This window comes from Pseudonaja textilis, chromosome 1 (genome assembly GCF_049901715.1).
Source record: "Pseudonaja textilis isolate UNSWEBS1 chromosome 1, rPseTex1.2, whole genome shotgun sequence".
Classification (NCBI taxonomy): Eukaryota; Metazoa; Chordata; class Lepidosauria; order Squamata; family Elapidae; genus Pseudonaja; species Pseudonaja textilis.
Genome location: NC_141990.1, coordinates 16,982,967 through 16,999,324, shown reverse-complemented (window position 1 = coordinate 16,999,324; position 16,358 = coordinate 16,982,967). Strand labels below are relative to the sequence as shown.

The 16,358-nt window shown below is 39.3% G+C and overlaps 1 protein-coding gene across 5 annotated transcripts in view; it reads left to right on the top strand.

Moving 5' to 3' along the window:
• The window catches only part of CUX1 (cut like homeobox 1), a 335,407-nt gene that overhangs the window by 57,511 nt on the left and 261,538 nt on the right, over positions 1-16,358 (top strand). For all 5 annotated transcript variants that reach the window (XM_087926771.1, XM_087926764.1, XM_087926755.1 and 2 more), the window contains exon 2: positions 12,688-12,798. In XM_087926771.1, coding sequence (XP_087782897.1) covers positions 12,688-12,798 — 111 coding nt within the window. The remainder of the gene's footprint in view (positions 1-12,687; positions 12,799-16,358) is intronic.

Genomic DNA, 16,358 nt, shown 5'->3' with positions numbered 1-16,358 from the left:
AGTCCGTTGGGAAGCTGGCAGGAAGTTGAAAATCCAAGGCCAGCAGACAGGCAAGTAAGTCGCTGCTACCAGATAGGGGAAGGAGGTATGCACAAGAAGTATAGCATGGGTCAGGGAGGGTGCACTAGAGCAGGGGTCTCCCAACACCCAGATAGGGATATTGGAAGAGGATACACTGGATGGGGCAGTTTTTGTGGGGTGGAGACAATAACTTGGTCCTCAACACCAATAAGACCAAGGAGAAATTATAGTGGACTATAGAAGAAACAGATCGGATATCCAGCCCTTGGTTATCTATGGAGACCGAGTGGAGCAAGGGGCCACTTTTAATTTTCTGGGTGTTACCGTAAAAGAGGACCTGACCTGGGGTGCTCACATTTGCAGCACTAGTCAAAAGGGCCCAGTAGAGATTATACTACCTGAGACTTCTCAGAAAACAACAACTGAATGAAAAACTGCTGGTGACCTAGCTCTGCACCATAGAGAGTATCTTACTTACTGCCCCTCTGTATGGTCTGCCAATTGCACAGTGGCAGATACGAAAACACTCCAGAGGGTTAACATCATTGTCCAGAAGATCATTAGTTGCTCTCTCCCATCTTTGGAAGAACTTTATAGCTCCTGCTGCCTTAAGAAAATTCTAAACATTCTCAAAGGTCCATCTCATCCTGGGCACACTTTTTTGAACTATTACCACCTGGCAGACGGTACAGGATAATAAAAGCAAGGACAAATAGGCTGAAAAACAACTTCTATCCCAGCGCAGTAGCTCTTTTGAATTCTACTGTATAGTGCAGTGTTGGTGCGGTGTTACGGGTTTTTGGTTCAATGTGTGGAAGGTGAAGGATGTGTGTTTATGTTTATTTTCATGGTCATGATGTGCACTGAAGATGGTGTTTGATTTTGTTGTATGAGGTACGAAGACAATAAAGTAAACTTAACTTTACCCAAGCAACTTGCAACCTTCCCTGCTTGCTTCCCCATTGACTTTCTGTCTGCAAGCTTGTCACAAACAAAGTCAATGGGGAAGCTGGCAGGAGGTCAGAAATACTTCCTGCCCAACTGCTTTTGAGCCTGCCTGTGGTCATTCTGTTGATCTGTTTAGATAAGTATACATCTCTGAAACAATAACACAATTGAAAGAATGATCCAATGAGTCACAGGTTATCTAGTATTATTACAGTTTTACTTATCTAATATTCTCATTTACAAGTAGCAGGTAGATATCACTAAAAGGATGTCAGAAAGGCATCCTTTTATTACATCTAACATCTTTGTAATATTCAGGCATATAAGAACGTTTGCTACAAGGAGCAGTTAGGATTTGGGAGTGGAAATCTCATGTAATCACATAGTTGATTCTCATCAGATTAGAGTACCATCGTATTGTGGCTTATGGCTCAACATATGGAAACTTGGCCGTTGTCTTAGTGTGTTGCCAGGATCAGGCAGTTAAATTATAATAAGATTTATTTTGGGGGGCACATAAGTTATGTTAACATAGCAATTTTGTTCTGAAGTTTTACCATGTTGTATAAACTCAGCTGTTCAGTGAAAGCAAGTATGCTGTTTTACTCCAAGGTTTAATACTTAGTTGGATGTAGATCTGAAATACTCAAATAACTGGTCCAAAGCAGTTCATGCAAAGAAGCTGCCTGTTGCATCTCTGCACGAGGCACAAGGCTGACCAAGGTTCCTTTTAGTCAGTTGGCATTCCCAGAACTGTGAGTTATACAGGTGGGTGGACTTCTTTGAACATTTGCCTTCTGAATGTTCCAATTCAGTTTTAGTTGAACTTTTCTAGGCAAAAGATTGAAGGTGTTTTTTTTTAATGTTGATATATTTCAAGATGTATTTTTACTGTTTGGAATTAAACAGCACGTGTGTGTTTTTTTTTTAAGTAAAATAAAATGAAACAACTCACCAAACCCTTGAAAATAAAGATGCCATTTAACTTTGGGCACGCAGAACTGTTCGCACAACCTTTCACACAAGACAGAGAAGCACGCGTGACCCTTTCATGGCCAACTAGCCCTTGGGAGTTGCGGCATTTTCATGAGAACATGACCTCACAGTGCCCCAAGAGAATGAGATGAAAAGGAGCCCTTTGTGAAGTGATTCACTTTACCCCTACTGCTCCTGCCGCAGCCCAGCGCTCCGCATATGGTAGGTGGCTGCATCTGGTAAAAGAAATTATTCTGCCTGGGAGGGGGGAATGAAGTCATCTGTTCCATCAGCTTGTAACACTGAACTAATTAACAGACAATCAGCATTGATTGAGACAGCTGCATGCTCTGGGGAGCGATTGGGAACACACATCTTTGCAGAACTATTGTTTATTGCTCTCAGGGCAAGGCACTGAATCTACGCCTTGCTTGCCTGGATTGGAGCTTTCTGAATGGCCTCAGAGTTTTATGCACCTGATATGTCCAGCCAGCATTTGAAAACCTGCTTACTGGCTGTGTTTATGGAGAACTTCTGTATATCTCTATGGACATAAAATAAGAAATTTTTCTGCGCTGCAGAGTCTGGTTACTGCATGTCATCTGTTTGCCCATAATTATAAATCTGTGTGTGTGTGTGTGTGTGTGTGTGTGTAGGTAGAGAAAAAGGAACCTTCTTTTAAAGGCTAGGGCATACATAAACAGATTTATCCAGTAGCTTCTAAAATGAGCAATAAAACCTCAAGCAGTCATTAAGTCCCAACATTCTGGGTTACTTTTTGCTTACATTTTAAATTTGCTGATTTTATTTACTTATTTATATAGCTGGACATCTTTCAACCATCTTTGGGCAGGTCCCAATCAAAGTTTAAAAGACATATAAAATGATATTAAAACTATAACACTAAGCTGATTAAAACATTAAAACAAAAACCTGGCACTGCATCAAATTTCTAATGTGTGATTGTTATCTAGGTTTCTCCTAGCTCTTAGGGGAAAAGCCAGTTTTCAAAGCCACTGTAATTTCAAATCGTTGCTAAGGCTAAAAGAATTGCTAAGGCTGTACTTCAGGCAGAAGAGTGTTCAACAGGGCAGAAGCTACCATGAAAAGGGCATGCTTCCTATCTTTGGGACTGGGAGTACGCCTACCCTACTTGACCTGATAGGACAGGTAGATGTCCTTAGGGAAACGCAGTCCTGTAGATAGCCTGTGCCATATATAAAAGTGATGACCAGCACCTTGAATTGCACTTGGAAAGAAACGAAGCCACTGCAGCTTGTGCAACAGAGTTGTTACACAGGGAAACTAGGGACCACCATTACTGTGTGTATAACTGACCTTCTATAACCTTTTGGACCAGTTGGAAGTTTCTGGATGATCTTCAAGAGCAGTCCTACATAGAGCACATTGCAGTAATCTAGATGGATCTGGTTGATCACCTACTCATTACTCTCCCATGGGAATCAATGGCTATTCCTCTGAATGGCAATGTGACTGCCTCTAAAAGCCATCTGCTGGGAGACTAGTGATCTTCCTTGGTCAGTTGGCTGGCCACTATGAGGAAAAATGGCTGTCCTAGATGGATCAGAGATCCAATCCAAGCAAGACAATTCTTATGTTCTTGGCAGGATGACTTAGGGTCTACCCAGTTGCCTATTCCTGTAGAAGTCAAAACAAGCTTGCAGGTTATTTCTCAAAATGCTAGGCAGATGTAAGTGTATTTAGCTTCAGCAATATTGCTGCACTGTGGCCTCTAGGCAGTGCTATGGTTCTTTAGCAGAAGAGGCACTTTTGGTTTGGCAGAGATATATTTAAGTTACTAGCCTGTAGTATGTTGAAGATAACTTGCAAGGGTGGTCTATGTCAGAGGTGGGATGCTACCGGTTCGGCTCGGTTCTGCCGAGCTGGTTTCGCCGAACATCAGCTGAGATTGAACTGGGTCTCCCAGACGATCTGCTGTTGGGCCCACCCGCCTGGGCTCCCATACTGACCTTTATTTCCTGCTTTTGAAGCGCAGCTGCTTTGCGCAGAATAGCAGATTGCTGCGCGTCAGCTGTTGAAGACACAGGGAGGTGAGTAGGATGTGCGCAGAGCGTGCATTTGGTGCGTGCGTGCAAAGTGTGTGCATGAATTCTCAAATTCTGTATTGAACATTATTTCTTTACTTATTATATATTTTCATCTAAATAATTGCTTATTTTGTCCCAATATTTTTACACCTGTCCCATTACAGTTCAACCCAAAAGAACGTAATGTGCCATGATAAAAACAATACATTCAAATAATATAAAACTGTGCAATCTCATCTGAGATGGGGAAGGAAGTGAGAACAAAACAGAAACTCTTCATCTGGTTTCATACAGGGAAGGCCTGGGGTAAAGAAAGAGGTTTTCAACAGGTGCCTATAAGATCTAATGGAGGTGCCTCATAAATTTCAGGGAGGAGAGCATTCCAAAATGCAAGAGTCATCCGAGAGAAGACCTTCCCATGAGTAATCGCAGGATGACACTCTGTGGTTCGTGGCAAACATGGCAGGGCCATCTCTGATAATCTTAGCATGAACCAGGGATGTAACAGCAAAGGCTGTCTTTCAGTATACCATTCCCAAACCCGTTTAGAGCAGTGGGCCCCCAACCTTTTGGGCACCGAGGACTGGTTCTGTGGAGAGAGGTTTTTCCGCGGACTCGAGGGGGTGTAGTTTCACATGCTATCTGCATCCTGTGGATGGGGCTTTGCTTGTTTGCACGGCCCAGTTTCTGGCAGGCTGTGGCCTAGTGCCGGCCTGCAGACCAGGGTTGGGGACCCTTGATTTAGAGTTTGACATAAAAAGTTGAACTAAACCTGAGTTAGTAGCTTCCTAACAATATCTTACTTCAGTGTAGATACAAAAAAATTATTATTTTTTTTGTTAGTTGCGAAGTCATATCCGATCCATCGTGACCCCATTGACAATGTCCTTCCAGGCCTTCCTCTCCTCTACCATTCCCGGAGCCCATTTAAGCTCATGCCGACTGCTTCAGTGACTTCTTCCAGCCACCTCATTCTCTGTCGTCCCCTTCTTCTTTTGTCCTCAATCTTTCCCAGCATTAGGCTATAAAATGTGTACAAGTGTCCATCTGATAACTTGGTTGCCACATATCACACCTAAATGCAACTTCCAGGCTGCGTACCAAGATAAGCCTCACTTAGAGTATATTACAGCAAACTAAACTTAAGGTTCTTCATTTTCCTTTCTGTCTGTCTGCTGCAAGAGGCTAGCAGATAGGGTGTCTATGGCTGATCCTGTCCTAAAATCAAACCAGAATTTTTCTTTGAAGAGATTGAGGTAACCAATATCACCTAAAAGTTTTGTCATTAGATCTGGGTGTCAGGAGGTGGGGTTGCGAGTGTACATTGCTTGTGAGTTGTTACGGATGGATCTATTTTCCCCCTGGCTGCTCTTTTATGTGTGGGTTTGAGTTTCTTGGTCTTTCTGTCAGCCACCTGGAGTCATTAACTTGAGATGGGTAGCCATGTTAAATAAATGAATACATTTATGCTAAGCAACACAGACTTAATCATCTTGGCCCCAGAAACAGGTATTTGCAACCAGGTAGAATTTAGTGTAATCCTCTGGGTCCAAAGAGAACTTAGGAACAGGTGGCCAACTGATTTCTTTTTTTAAAAAAATGATCACAATAAGCTCTTTGCTGCTCTAGAGAGCTCTATTGAAAACACAGCAGGGAATATAAATATTCTTGTGGCCTTCACTTCAACACTCCCATCACTTGTGAGCAGTAATATGTCTGACTGGTACCCTACAACACTTGAACTTTACAGCTTCTGGGAAAACCAAGGAGAGCCATAGGCTTCAGAGTGTTGTACGGGGTACTTTGATTTGATCCTATCACTGTTCCTGAGTTTTTTTTTAATTTCCTAGATTAACAAGGGACTTCACATCAGCTTCTCTAGTTCTGACCTCTGGAAATTCTTTCAGAATACCGAAGAATTAATCAAATTTCAAATATCCTCCCTATTACTAGCCTTAGGACAATGGAGCAACAGTGCCTCCCCTCCCATTCAAATCCTCACATCCTAAAATAGAACTGAATTGAAGGTGTGTCCTGACCTTGGTTTATGTGTTTACCCAATGCAGTTTGAGATGGATCCATCACTTTCATTGACCTGGTGGGCCCTGGTAGAACTGAATGAATGTTGAAATCCACACAATCACACTTGAGATAATCTTGGTTAGGAGGCTGTTTGGCAACATGGTGGGCTAGTATGAACCTATTGTAAAAACTCTAAACTGGAAATGAGATTGTAATCTTTTTCTAATTTTTAACAGATTTAAAATTCCATTTCCATTAAAATTCCATTTTCCATAATTTATCCATTTAGGGTTTTTTTTAAAGTAAACCTTAAAAAAACCCATGCTAATTAGGAAGAAAAAAATGCAAAATCCACTGTCTAATCATAGAATCTATGACATTTGCCATAACCGCAATTGCGCTCCCCTCAGCGCCTGGGTCTGAGGCCCTGGCACTGGAATTAACATGAGATAGGGCCAAAGCCCAGATCTCCAATAGAGATGTCAGCTCTACTGGATACCCGGGAGTGCTCATCGAAAAGGAACTGTTGTCCAATCCATAGAAATTGCTGTAAAATTGTTATAATTGTTAAGAGAAGCTCAGGCACATCCAGCCCCAACAATGACTGAGTCGAAAGCTGGGTAACCACGGCAACAGAGGTGGGTCTAAACAGCTTGGCAGACTCAGTCCGATGACGAAGGAGGTAGAGTTTACCCAGTCGTGGACTCTCGCACCAGCATAATGGAGAAAATGCAAAATCCATTGTCCAACCATAGAATCTATGACAATTTGCTATGACCAACTTGCTGCAGCCAACTCATCACAGCCAGCTAGCTGTAGGACAACTCGCCACTGACAAGAGTTACACTAATATTGAAGAAATGGTAGAATAGAATCATTAAAAAAGGGTATGACAAAGAAGGGACAAAGTGAAATGTAAATGACAAAAAATAAAATATTTTTTAATTATTTGAAATAATTAGAATCAAATTGTTGAGCGAGTTGGCCAACAGCAAGTTGGCTGTGGCAAATTATCTTGTGGCAAGATGGCCGCGGTGAGTTGTCCTATTCCACCAACCAGATATGCATAAGATTGCAGGCAATCATCTCAGATCTCTATCTGGCAAGAGAAAAGAAAGAAGAAGAAAAAAAACTGCAGCCCAAATTGAATGATGAGATCTGCATGAAAGGAAGAATTGCACATGGATTAGTTTCAGCTAGGCTCATTCATTATTAGTTTGCAATGGGAATCTAATGGTTAACCCACCAATAATTAAGCAGATTTGGCTCCAGTTGTAGTTGAGATGCATGGGCTTCTAAGTAGAGTCACTCTGATTTTGATTCTGATTCTGATTTTTTTTTAAATCAGTTTTAGTGCTTTTCAGTTGGTTTTCTTCATGAAAAATCCATATTTTACAGTGTGATTGGTGGGAGCTATATATTTTGGTCTTGTGCTTTCTAACAGATTGCTTGATAATGTGTTGTTGAAAGCCTTATGCCTAGGTATTAACCATATTGGTTTCTGATAAGTATGTACAGACACAGACACACATGCACATTTTCTTTTTGGCTGCTTGACTCTGGGATGAGTTTCAAGATTTGTTTTCCCAACTGTTAAGCATTTTGTTCTTTTTCTTTTAATTTTCTATTTCAACTGTATTAACTATATTAGAATGAACTAACCTTTTTTTTATATTCAGCAGAAGAGTAGAATTTTCAGAGTATTTTATGGTACTCTGGGATATCAAGAGGCTATCGGATTGCCTCTTTCTGCCCTTTCCATTAATTGGGCTTATTCACGAAGTACTGTTATGTAGATGTAGGATTATAAGCTAACAATGTAGAATGAATTTAAATGAAATATTTCAGAAAAAAATGTTTAAGATTTCTGTTCCTATCGTCTTGAAGCAGAAAACTTTATTTTATACAACCTGCAGGGTTTTGTTAGATCTTCCTCCCCCAATCTAGTCTTTGTGCTAGTTAACAAAAGGTTAAATGATAAAAAGTTACGTGTGGGAACTACACGAACTAGGCTAAATGTACTAAAATTTTCACTGTAGTAGCAGGGAGGTTTTGAATCAACTTAGGGTAATCAAGGATAAGATTGCAAATGTATGTTATACATCAATTGGATTTTACCTAAAGTCCATCAAATTACAGATCAAATTAATTGCATGCAGCTATAAAATAGCATATTTTTCTATATCCTATGAGTATCTTCTTGGGTTTGGATGACTTCAGATCCACCCAGTGCCCATTCAGTTGTAACATCCCATCTTTAATTGAACCAGAAGACATAGCCTCTGTCCACTTACTTCTCCCCTGGATCTCTGAGAAGCTGCAGAAGAACAGAAATGTTACATTAATGTACTTGTTTCAAAGCAATCTACAGCTCTGCGTGAACCTAAAAAATCTCCAAGGATCTACTACTTGTTTCAGTTAATTTTCTGCAAGGCTACTTATTTTACTGCCCCATTTCACACAACTTTTCAAAACCTACAAATGCCATTCAACTATTTCTTTTTCTGAATAGTTAAATGGATTTACTTACAGACCATTGCGAAAGTGTAATGTTGGTGTTCTACAAGTGTTAGGAATGCACACAACCAAACCAGGAAGAATTGATCTCAGTTTTAATCAAGAGATCCATTGTTGGTGTTCTCTCTACGAAATAAATTCCTATCATGTGCCTTTTCACTTCTATTAACCATTGTTAAAATGTACTTGATTCTTTGTTTATTATGGATTTGTAGTAAGAATTTGGTTAAGGAACTTGGGTAGGCAAGGACCCTTTTCAGCTTTTATTGTAATTAATGTTGCAAATAGTGAAGTAGTGGGAAGGAGGAATGTTGTGGGAAGAGCATGCATGAATGATGAAATTAGTCTCTTTTGTATTTGTTCTATTTTTTTTGTATCCTTATAAATATTGTATGATGTGTGATTCATATATGAAATCCTGGAGCAAAGGAAATTCTGCCTGGTTTGGAAACTTAACCATTGTCTAATTTTATCTGAAATCTCTGCCTCTTTAGTTTGGTTCATATGAAAGCTCTTAATTTTGTTAATTTCTTTTTGTAATGGAAAAACCAGAAGTGACTTTTTGGAGCAAATGGCCCTAGCAGCTTGCTTGCATTCTCTCTCACTAGTGAGCTGTTTTTCTCACTTCTCATGAACATCAGATTTATTCACATTGAAAGGAAATCGATCACAGGTAAAGAAAAATCTACGGGCAAATCCTCCCCCAAGGTACATAACACAACTTCTATTGACTTCATGGAGATGCAGTGCACATACTTCAATTTAGTACTTAAATAGAGCGAACAGCGATATGAGAAAAGCATTGTATAGCGATGCAGAAATAGAAGCAGAACTGGAATGCCAATACTTGTTCTGTATAAAAGGTAGCATCGTTCATTGGGTACATGTGGAAGACATGGAGATGACATTCTCTCAAATATGTTTTCACGTCTGCTTTTTTGGTGCATAAACCAAGCATATCGGAAATAAGATGGCAGATTCATTAACATAACCACTGAAGGATACACGGATGTCTCTTGAGAAGTTTTGTTCTTGCATTTTTTAAATTCTAGATTGGCGTGTGAAAACCCATAATTCAGATGTAAAATAGGTTTCTTTAGCTTGGTGCTCAAATCATAACATTTAATTATGATAATGATTAAAAGTTATTTCATTAACTAGGGATGGTTTTATGAATTTGTTCAGCACTATGAAATTGAAAAATCATAATGTTTAATTTCTGGTTTGGCATAAATGGATGTTGACATACAGCACATACGGAAGATCAAATAATGCTTGGTCAGGAGGGATGCTGCATATTAGAATCTTTAGTATTGGGAAGATATTGTTATGTCATTATAAGAACACATCTTTAGTTCCAAAGCCTTCTAATGTTTTAAAGCCAAAGACAATGGCAGTCTTTTGGTGGCCAAAGAACATATTTTTTGGGAAGTGCAAAGAATGCTTGGTGGGAATATGCAAAGGAAAAGTGACAGCATCATGCATGTGGGAAAATTGGTGATTTTTGGTTATGGCAGTTAGAGGCGTGCCACAATTGGCTCTCATTACAATTAGCAGGGATGCCAAATGTGGCACGGGTATGACTAAAGCAGTTAAGCCAGTGCAGATCTTTCATGTCTCCTTAAAAAGCATTATGTGAAAACTTCACTTGACCAAAATCATGGTTGGCAATGGAGGTCAGTAGCTGTGGGCAATAAAAAAATGTTACTATCTCCATCTGGAGATAGCAATGACGTATGGAAAAGAGATGTAGCTATTGTAGATGAAAGTTAGTGGATGAAATGAAAGAAAAATAGATGCGTGTCTCTGAAACTTAACATATAAAACTGGATGAAGAGAAAATATGTGTTAGATCTGAATGAAGATGACCTCATCTGAATGGAATGGAGTTGTTGATGTAGCAGAAAATTAAAATATAGAAATAATTATGAATGAAAGGTCTAAAAATTGAGGAACGGTATGGTGTCATCAAGGTAATTGTGGGTGTGTATGAAAGTAGGAACCTAGGTTTGGTATAGTTATATCTTGTGCTCTAGGGAAAATACAGGTAATCCTTGACTTACGACCACAATTGAACCTAAGCAAGATATTTGCTAAGCAAGATATTTGTTAACTGAATTTTGCCCCATTTTCCAACCTTTTTGCCACAGTTGTTAAGTGAATCTCTGCAGTTGTTAAGTTAGTAACATGATTATTAATTGAATCTGACTTTCCCATTGACTTTGCTTGTCAAAAAGTGACAAAAGGGGATGACATGACCCCGGGACACTTAAATCATCATAAATATGAATCAGTTGCCAAGCATCCAAATTTTGATCATGTGACCATGGGGATGCTGCAACAGTTGTATGATAAATGGTCATAAGTCACTTTTTTCTATGCTGTTGTGACTTTGGTCACTAAACTGAGTGTTGTAAGTCAAGGACTACCTGTATAGCAAAACAATGCCAAGTTTAAAGAAATATAACTGCTAATACTGTGTTTTCCCTAAAATAAGATCCTGTCTTACATTTTTTGCAACCAAAAAAGGCACCAGGTCTTATTTTTGGGGGGGGGGGGATGTCATCCACTGATTAACCTCACTTGCGTGCGTCGCCCCTGGCCTACTTTCCGCTGTCAGAGTCCTTCAGGAACTTCTGCGGCTGAAGGCCTCTGGAGCTGATAACAGAGCTCTGGATCGATCTAGAGCTTTGTTATCAGCTACAGAGGCCTTCAGGAAAGCCTGGCCAGCCTTGCCAGTGTCAGGGTGTGTGAGGCCTGGCTTCAACTGTCCAAAAATAAATAGTAGGGCACCTCCACCACCCCCATCCCCATCCTAGCTTAATTTTTACCCATCCACTCTGGAGTGGGCGGGATCTTAATTAAGGTTTATTTTGGGGGTAGGGCTTATATTGGGTTCATGTATAAGAATCAAGCTAGGACTTAACTTTTGGGGGTAGGTCATATTTTTGGGGAAACGGCAGAAATATAGGGAGTACAATGTAGTCTGTGATGAGGAATGAACTTCCTTGAACTATGGAAAAAGCTATCTAAGAACGTGCTTCTTACTTTGTTTTATGGAAGTTAGAGTTGGCTATGTCAGGAGCAAAATAAAATCAGCCAAATGTAGCGAAACCATGATGGCTATTGTAGGCACTCTGCTTTAATTTGCTTACCCCAGAGCCTAAAGTGCAGTAGTCAGGAAAATGTAGATGAGATGTGAAATGGAATGTGCCATTGGTGATATTCTACCGATTCAGCTGAACCAGTAGCTCTGAGGATCATCTGTGAGTGAACCGGTTCACTCTGACAGTCAGTTGCTGGGCCCTCTGCCCCGGCTCTATACTGACCTTTATTTCCTGCTTTTCAGCCTCAGCGGCTTCGCTCTGCTGTTTTACACACAGGGCTTGCAGCAGAAAGTGAGTTGCAAGCGCTGTGCGCGTGCAAATCATATGTTTGGTGCATGCGTGCGCAAAGCACGTGCTCACACCGAACCAGGAGGAAAAATTTTTGAAACCCACCACTGGTGCATAGCCCATGGCTTCCTTTTGATGCTGCTTGCTTCCTCTCCCCCGCCACCCCAATTCCACTCTGATAGACTGATTTTCGTTCAGTTGGACCTCTGTAACTTTCTTTCTGATCTCATCTTTTTTCCTAGTGATGATGCCAGACAGTACCAATAGGTCTTATTCATTTAGTAAAAAATGAAATTAATATAGTCAGAGAGATGTTACAAGTTCTAAGTATAGATTGCGTAGATCAGGAAAAAGGGCTTTTCGGTAAGAGTGAATTGAGAAGGAAACACTGATTGAGTCTTATTTCAAATTCTTGAAAACCCTGAAAAATCAAGCAACATGATACCTTTGTGTTTAACAACATTCATGATGGTTAAAAGATGAATAAATAAAGTCGTTTCAGTACTCTTCAGGGAAATGCTTGCAGCAGATGTAATTTCTCATTCTTAGTATCTAAATTTCCTTTCTTCAAAACAACAAAAAAGGAACTTTACAGAGGCCAGTTATAACTTTTGGGGAGGGATTGGTAATCAGACATTTAAAAGAAGCAATGACTTTAATGGGGGATATAAAATACTTTCATTAATTGATTTTTTGCTTAACAGTTTAAACGAATATTTTGTCTTTGTTTTTCATGATAGCGAGAACTTGATGCAACGGCAACAGTGTTGGCTAACCGACAAGATGAAAGTGAACAATCAAGAAAGAAACTTATTGAACAAAGCCGTGAGTTCAAGAAAAACACTCCAGAAGTAAGTTGCAATATAATACAGATTTTGAGCTGTTTTCCATAGCATGAAATCGACTTTTTCCCATCTGTTGAAATTAGCTGTAATGGCTTGTTCTTCCAGGTTATTTCTTGGACTCCTGGCAAATGGAATCTCTCTTTTTCTCTCTCTCTATAAGAATCTTTAAGTGTCTGGCTTTATACCCTGGATGTGTTAGGATTTACCAAAAAGATTACATAGCATCACTTACTATGCAGAATTCTTAAAAAGAACTATCATTTCATCAAACTAATTAGGAGCACAATAAAATAGAATGCCCCTTAAATTTGGCAGTTTCATAATGTTAAGAAATTACTTCAGATTACTGTAACTATTAAATATATGTATATGTAAGAAAACTCTGGGCATGCTGAAATGAATATGTCAATAATTTTCAATGTCATAATTTTTCAATTAAGACTTTTAAAATGTAAAAGAGATTATGCTGCATGGAAATATCTCAACATTTCATGGAAGAATCCCAGAAACATTTTATTTTGAAAGAAGCATTTATACCATATTTAAATGTGCTGTATAATTATTTTTTCTTAAATGTTAATTTAAGTGGTTTTGGCTATTGGAAAGCTGTCAGGATCTTTTTTTAATACATTATATAACGCTAAGTAGGCATACTTTTTTAGTTTTCCTTATTTAAATATAGATCCATTTAACATTTTAAATGAGCTTCCCACCCTGCGCTTCCTCGTACGTTGGTTTCCATCCATTCCGCTTATTATAGATAATATCCTATCTAGTTTCAGTTTATGATGTCAGAAAAATAATTCCAATTCTGGAAATCTCAAACCTTATTTTTATTTCTCTGAATAATTTCTCCATATTCAGAGTATTTATATCCATTTGACATCAAGTTCTTCTCATTTGCTGCTATTAAAAAGAGAGCATTTAATGCAATCAATGTCTAGAATAATTAGCTTTTCTCAGATCCTGTGCCCAACACATGATATCAATGAGTGAATATTGATAAAGAGCTGTGGCCTGTAAGAACTGTACCAGGAAAAGCACCATGGGACATTTTCTCTCTCTCTCTCTCTCCCCCACCCTCCCTCTCCCTCTCTCTCTCTTCCCTTCCAAGTACTGTTAAGGTGTGAGATCAATAGTATAATTTGGTAGTGTAAGATTCTCGCTTCTTTCCCCCTCTTTTCACTTAAGGGAGTATAACACAGTGAGGACTAGAAATACTTTATAGGTAGTTCTCAATTTACAACTACAGTTGGAACCAGAATTTCTGTTGCTAAGCAAGGCAATTGTTAAATGAGTTATAAATGATTTTACAATCTTTTTTTTGCTGTTGTTGTTAAGTGAATCACTGCAGTCCTTAAGTGAATCACTGCAGTTCTTAAGTGAATCCCAGAGTTGTTAACCAAATCTGGCTTCCCCTGTTGATTTTGATCAGAAGACAGCCGGGAAGGTCACAAATGGCAATCACATGACACTGCAGCCATCTTAAATACGTGCCAAGTGCCCAACTTTGGAACACTTGACTGTGGAAATGCTGTGATATTTGTTGGTGCAAAGACTGTTCAAGAGTCACTTTTTTCAGTGACTACCTTAATTCTTTGGAGAGTTATTGTTCTTTGGATTCACTTGCTCTGTCTAGACTAGATGTTTTGATTTGATATAAGGCATCTTCGCATGCTAAAAGATCTGTTTATCTGGTAAAATGTTTGAATGCAGATGTGCATCCCACCAGGCTCAAGGTTGACTCAGCCTTCCATCCTTCCGAGGTAGGTAAAATGAGGACTCAGATTGTTGGGGGCAATATGCTAACTCTGTAAAACCGCTTAGAGAGGGCTGTAAAGCACTGTAAAGTGGTACATAAGTCTAAGTGCTATTGCTATTGCTATTGCTATTCTGGGGTTTGATATAGATTCTGGAATTTTGAATGCTTCAAAATGATGGTCTTCGCTTAATTGCATGGCTTCAATCAGTAAGGGTTCCCCCCCTTTAATTCTTGGTTATATGACACAGATGCTTATTAGACATGCTTCTAGGACAGGGGTCGCCAACCTTTTGGACCTCAGGGACCACCAAACTCATAATTTTAAATCCCAGGTACCACTAATTGGTTCTGGGGGCATGGCCTAATTTGTGGGTGTGGCTTGGTGGTCATGTGACTGGCTGGGCATGGCTTATATGTAAATATTATAAATATTTATATAAATATTGAATTTTTTATTTAAAAAAGAGCAACTATTATCCAAAATCAGGCAAAGCAGGCAGGCTGATTGAGTTGCTCACAGAATCATTCAGTGATCTATCTATCTGCCATTGGCTAGCTCAGTCTGTCACATAATTTGCTTGCCATGAGTCTGCACTGAATAATAGAACCTTCAATCCTAAAGGAGGTTCAGCTCTGCTTAAAAGCAGAGCCGAAGGTCTAAAGACTAGCTAGAAAGCAAGAAATCCAACCATTTCCTGCTTCCTAACTAATCTAAATCTCCCGGCAGAGCAGAACAGCTGATGGTCGAAAAAAGAAAAAGGAAAAATAGCAATTTAGCAGGCAAGTTTGCTGTGTAAGGAGTGAGTGGGCGGGGAGGGTTCCTGTGGGCCATGTGGGCAGCCACAGCCTCCTGTTTCTGCGCAGCCTGGATTAATTACTTTGGGGGTGAGATTTCTCTGTGGCCCGCCAAAATTTTCTTGCGGCCCACCAGTTGACAACCGCTGTTCTGGGACACGGGACAGTAACAAGCTAACATTTTTATTTTTTGTGGATCTTTGTGGATCCGAAGCATTTTTGAGAATGAAAGTGATTGTTAATGCTGGCCTTTTGTTGATGGACAGATTGCTGCTGGCATTTTACTTATTTATTTAGTATGCAAATACTTATGTGTATGTAGGCTAACCATCTCATATACTTGATTTTGACCATCTCACAAGTAAAAAAAGAATAAAAAAGCTTGTTAAAAACAACCAGAGTTAAAAACAACAAAAATAATATAAAACATAAAACCTTGCTTTGAGTTTTAATGTTTGCCATATCATTTTGAAAAGATCAGCTGGGACATGGAGGCTGGCAAGAGCTAGGGGAAGTTTTGCAGGCAAATTATGGAGCCATTATTTTAGGAATCTGGCATTGGTAAGAAGAATGAAAGAAAAGTAACATTATACTGGCATTCAAATTCCTTTCTTGCCATTTGAAGGTGGGATCTTTTATAAATTCCAGTATATCATTCTTTGATTTGCCTGTTATGGGAGCTAACTTTTGACATAAGTCTGTAGAAATGATTAAGCTATTTAGATCTCTTCTTCAGTAACACTCCCACACAAATACAGCACATCCACACAAGCTCCTTTTTGGAGAATTTCAGTTGAGTTTTTTATGCTTAATATGGCATGGCTTCACAACCATTTATCTATTGTTCTTGGGATGGACTATGTTGTTATGATTCAGAAGGCCTAAAATAAAATTAAAAAATCTACTTCCCACCCCTGCCACCTTTTTAAGGTTATCTAGAATCCAGCTCATTGTAAACCTTGTGCTTTTCATTTGATCACCTCCCCACCCTTGTCAACTTCTGGAAATC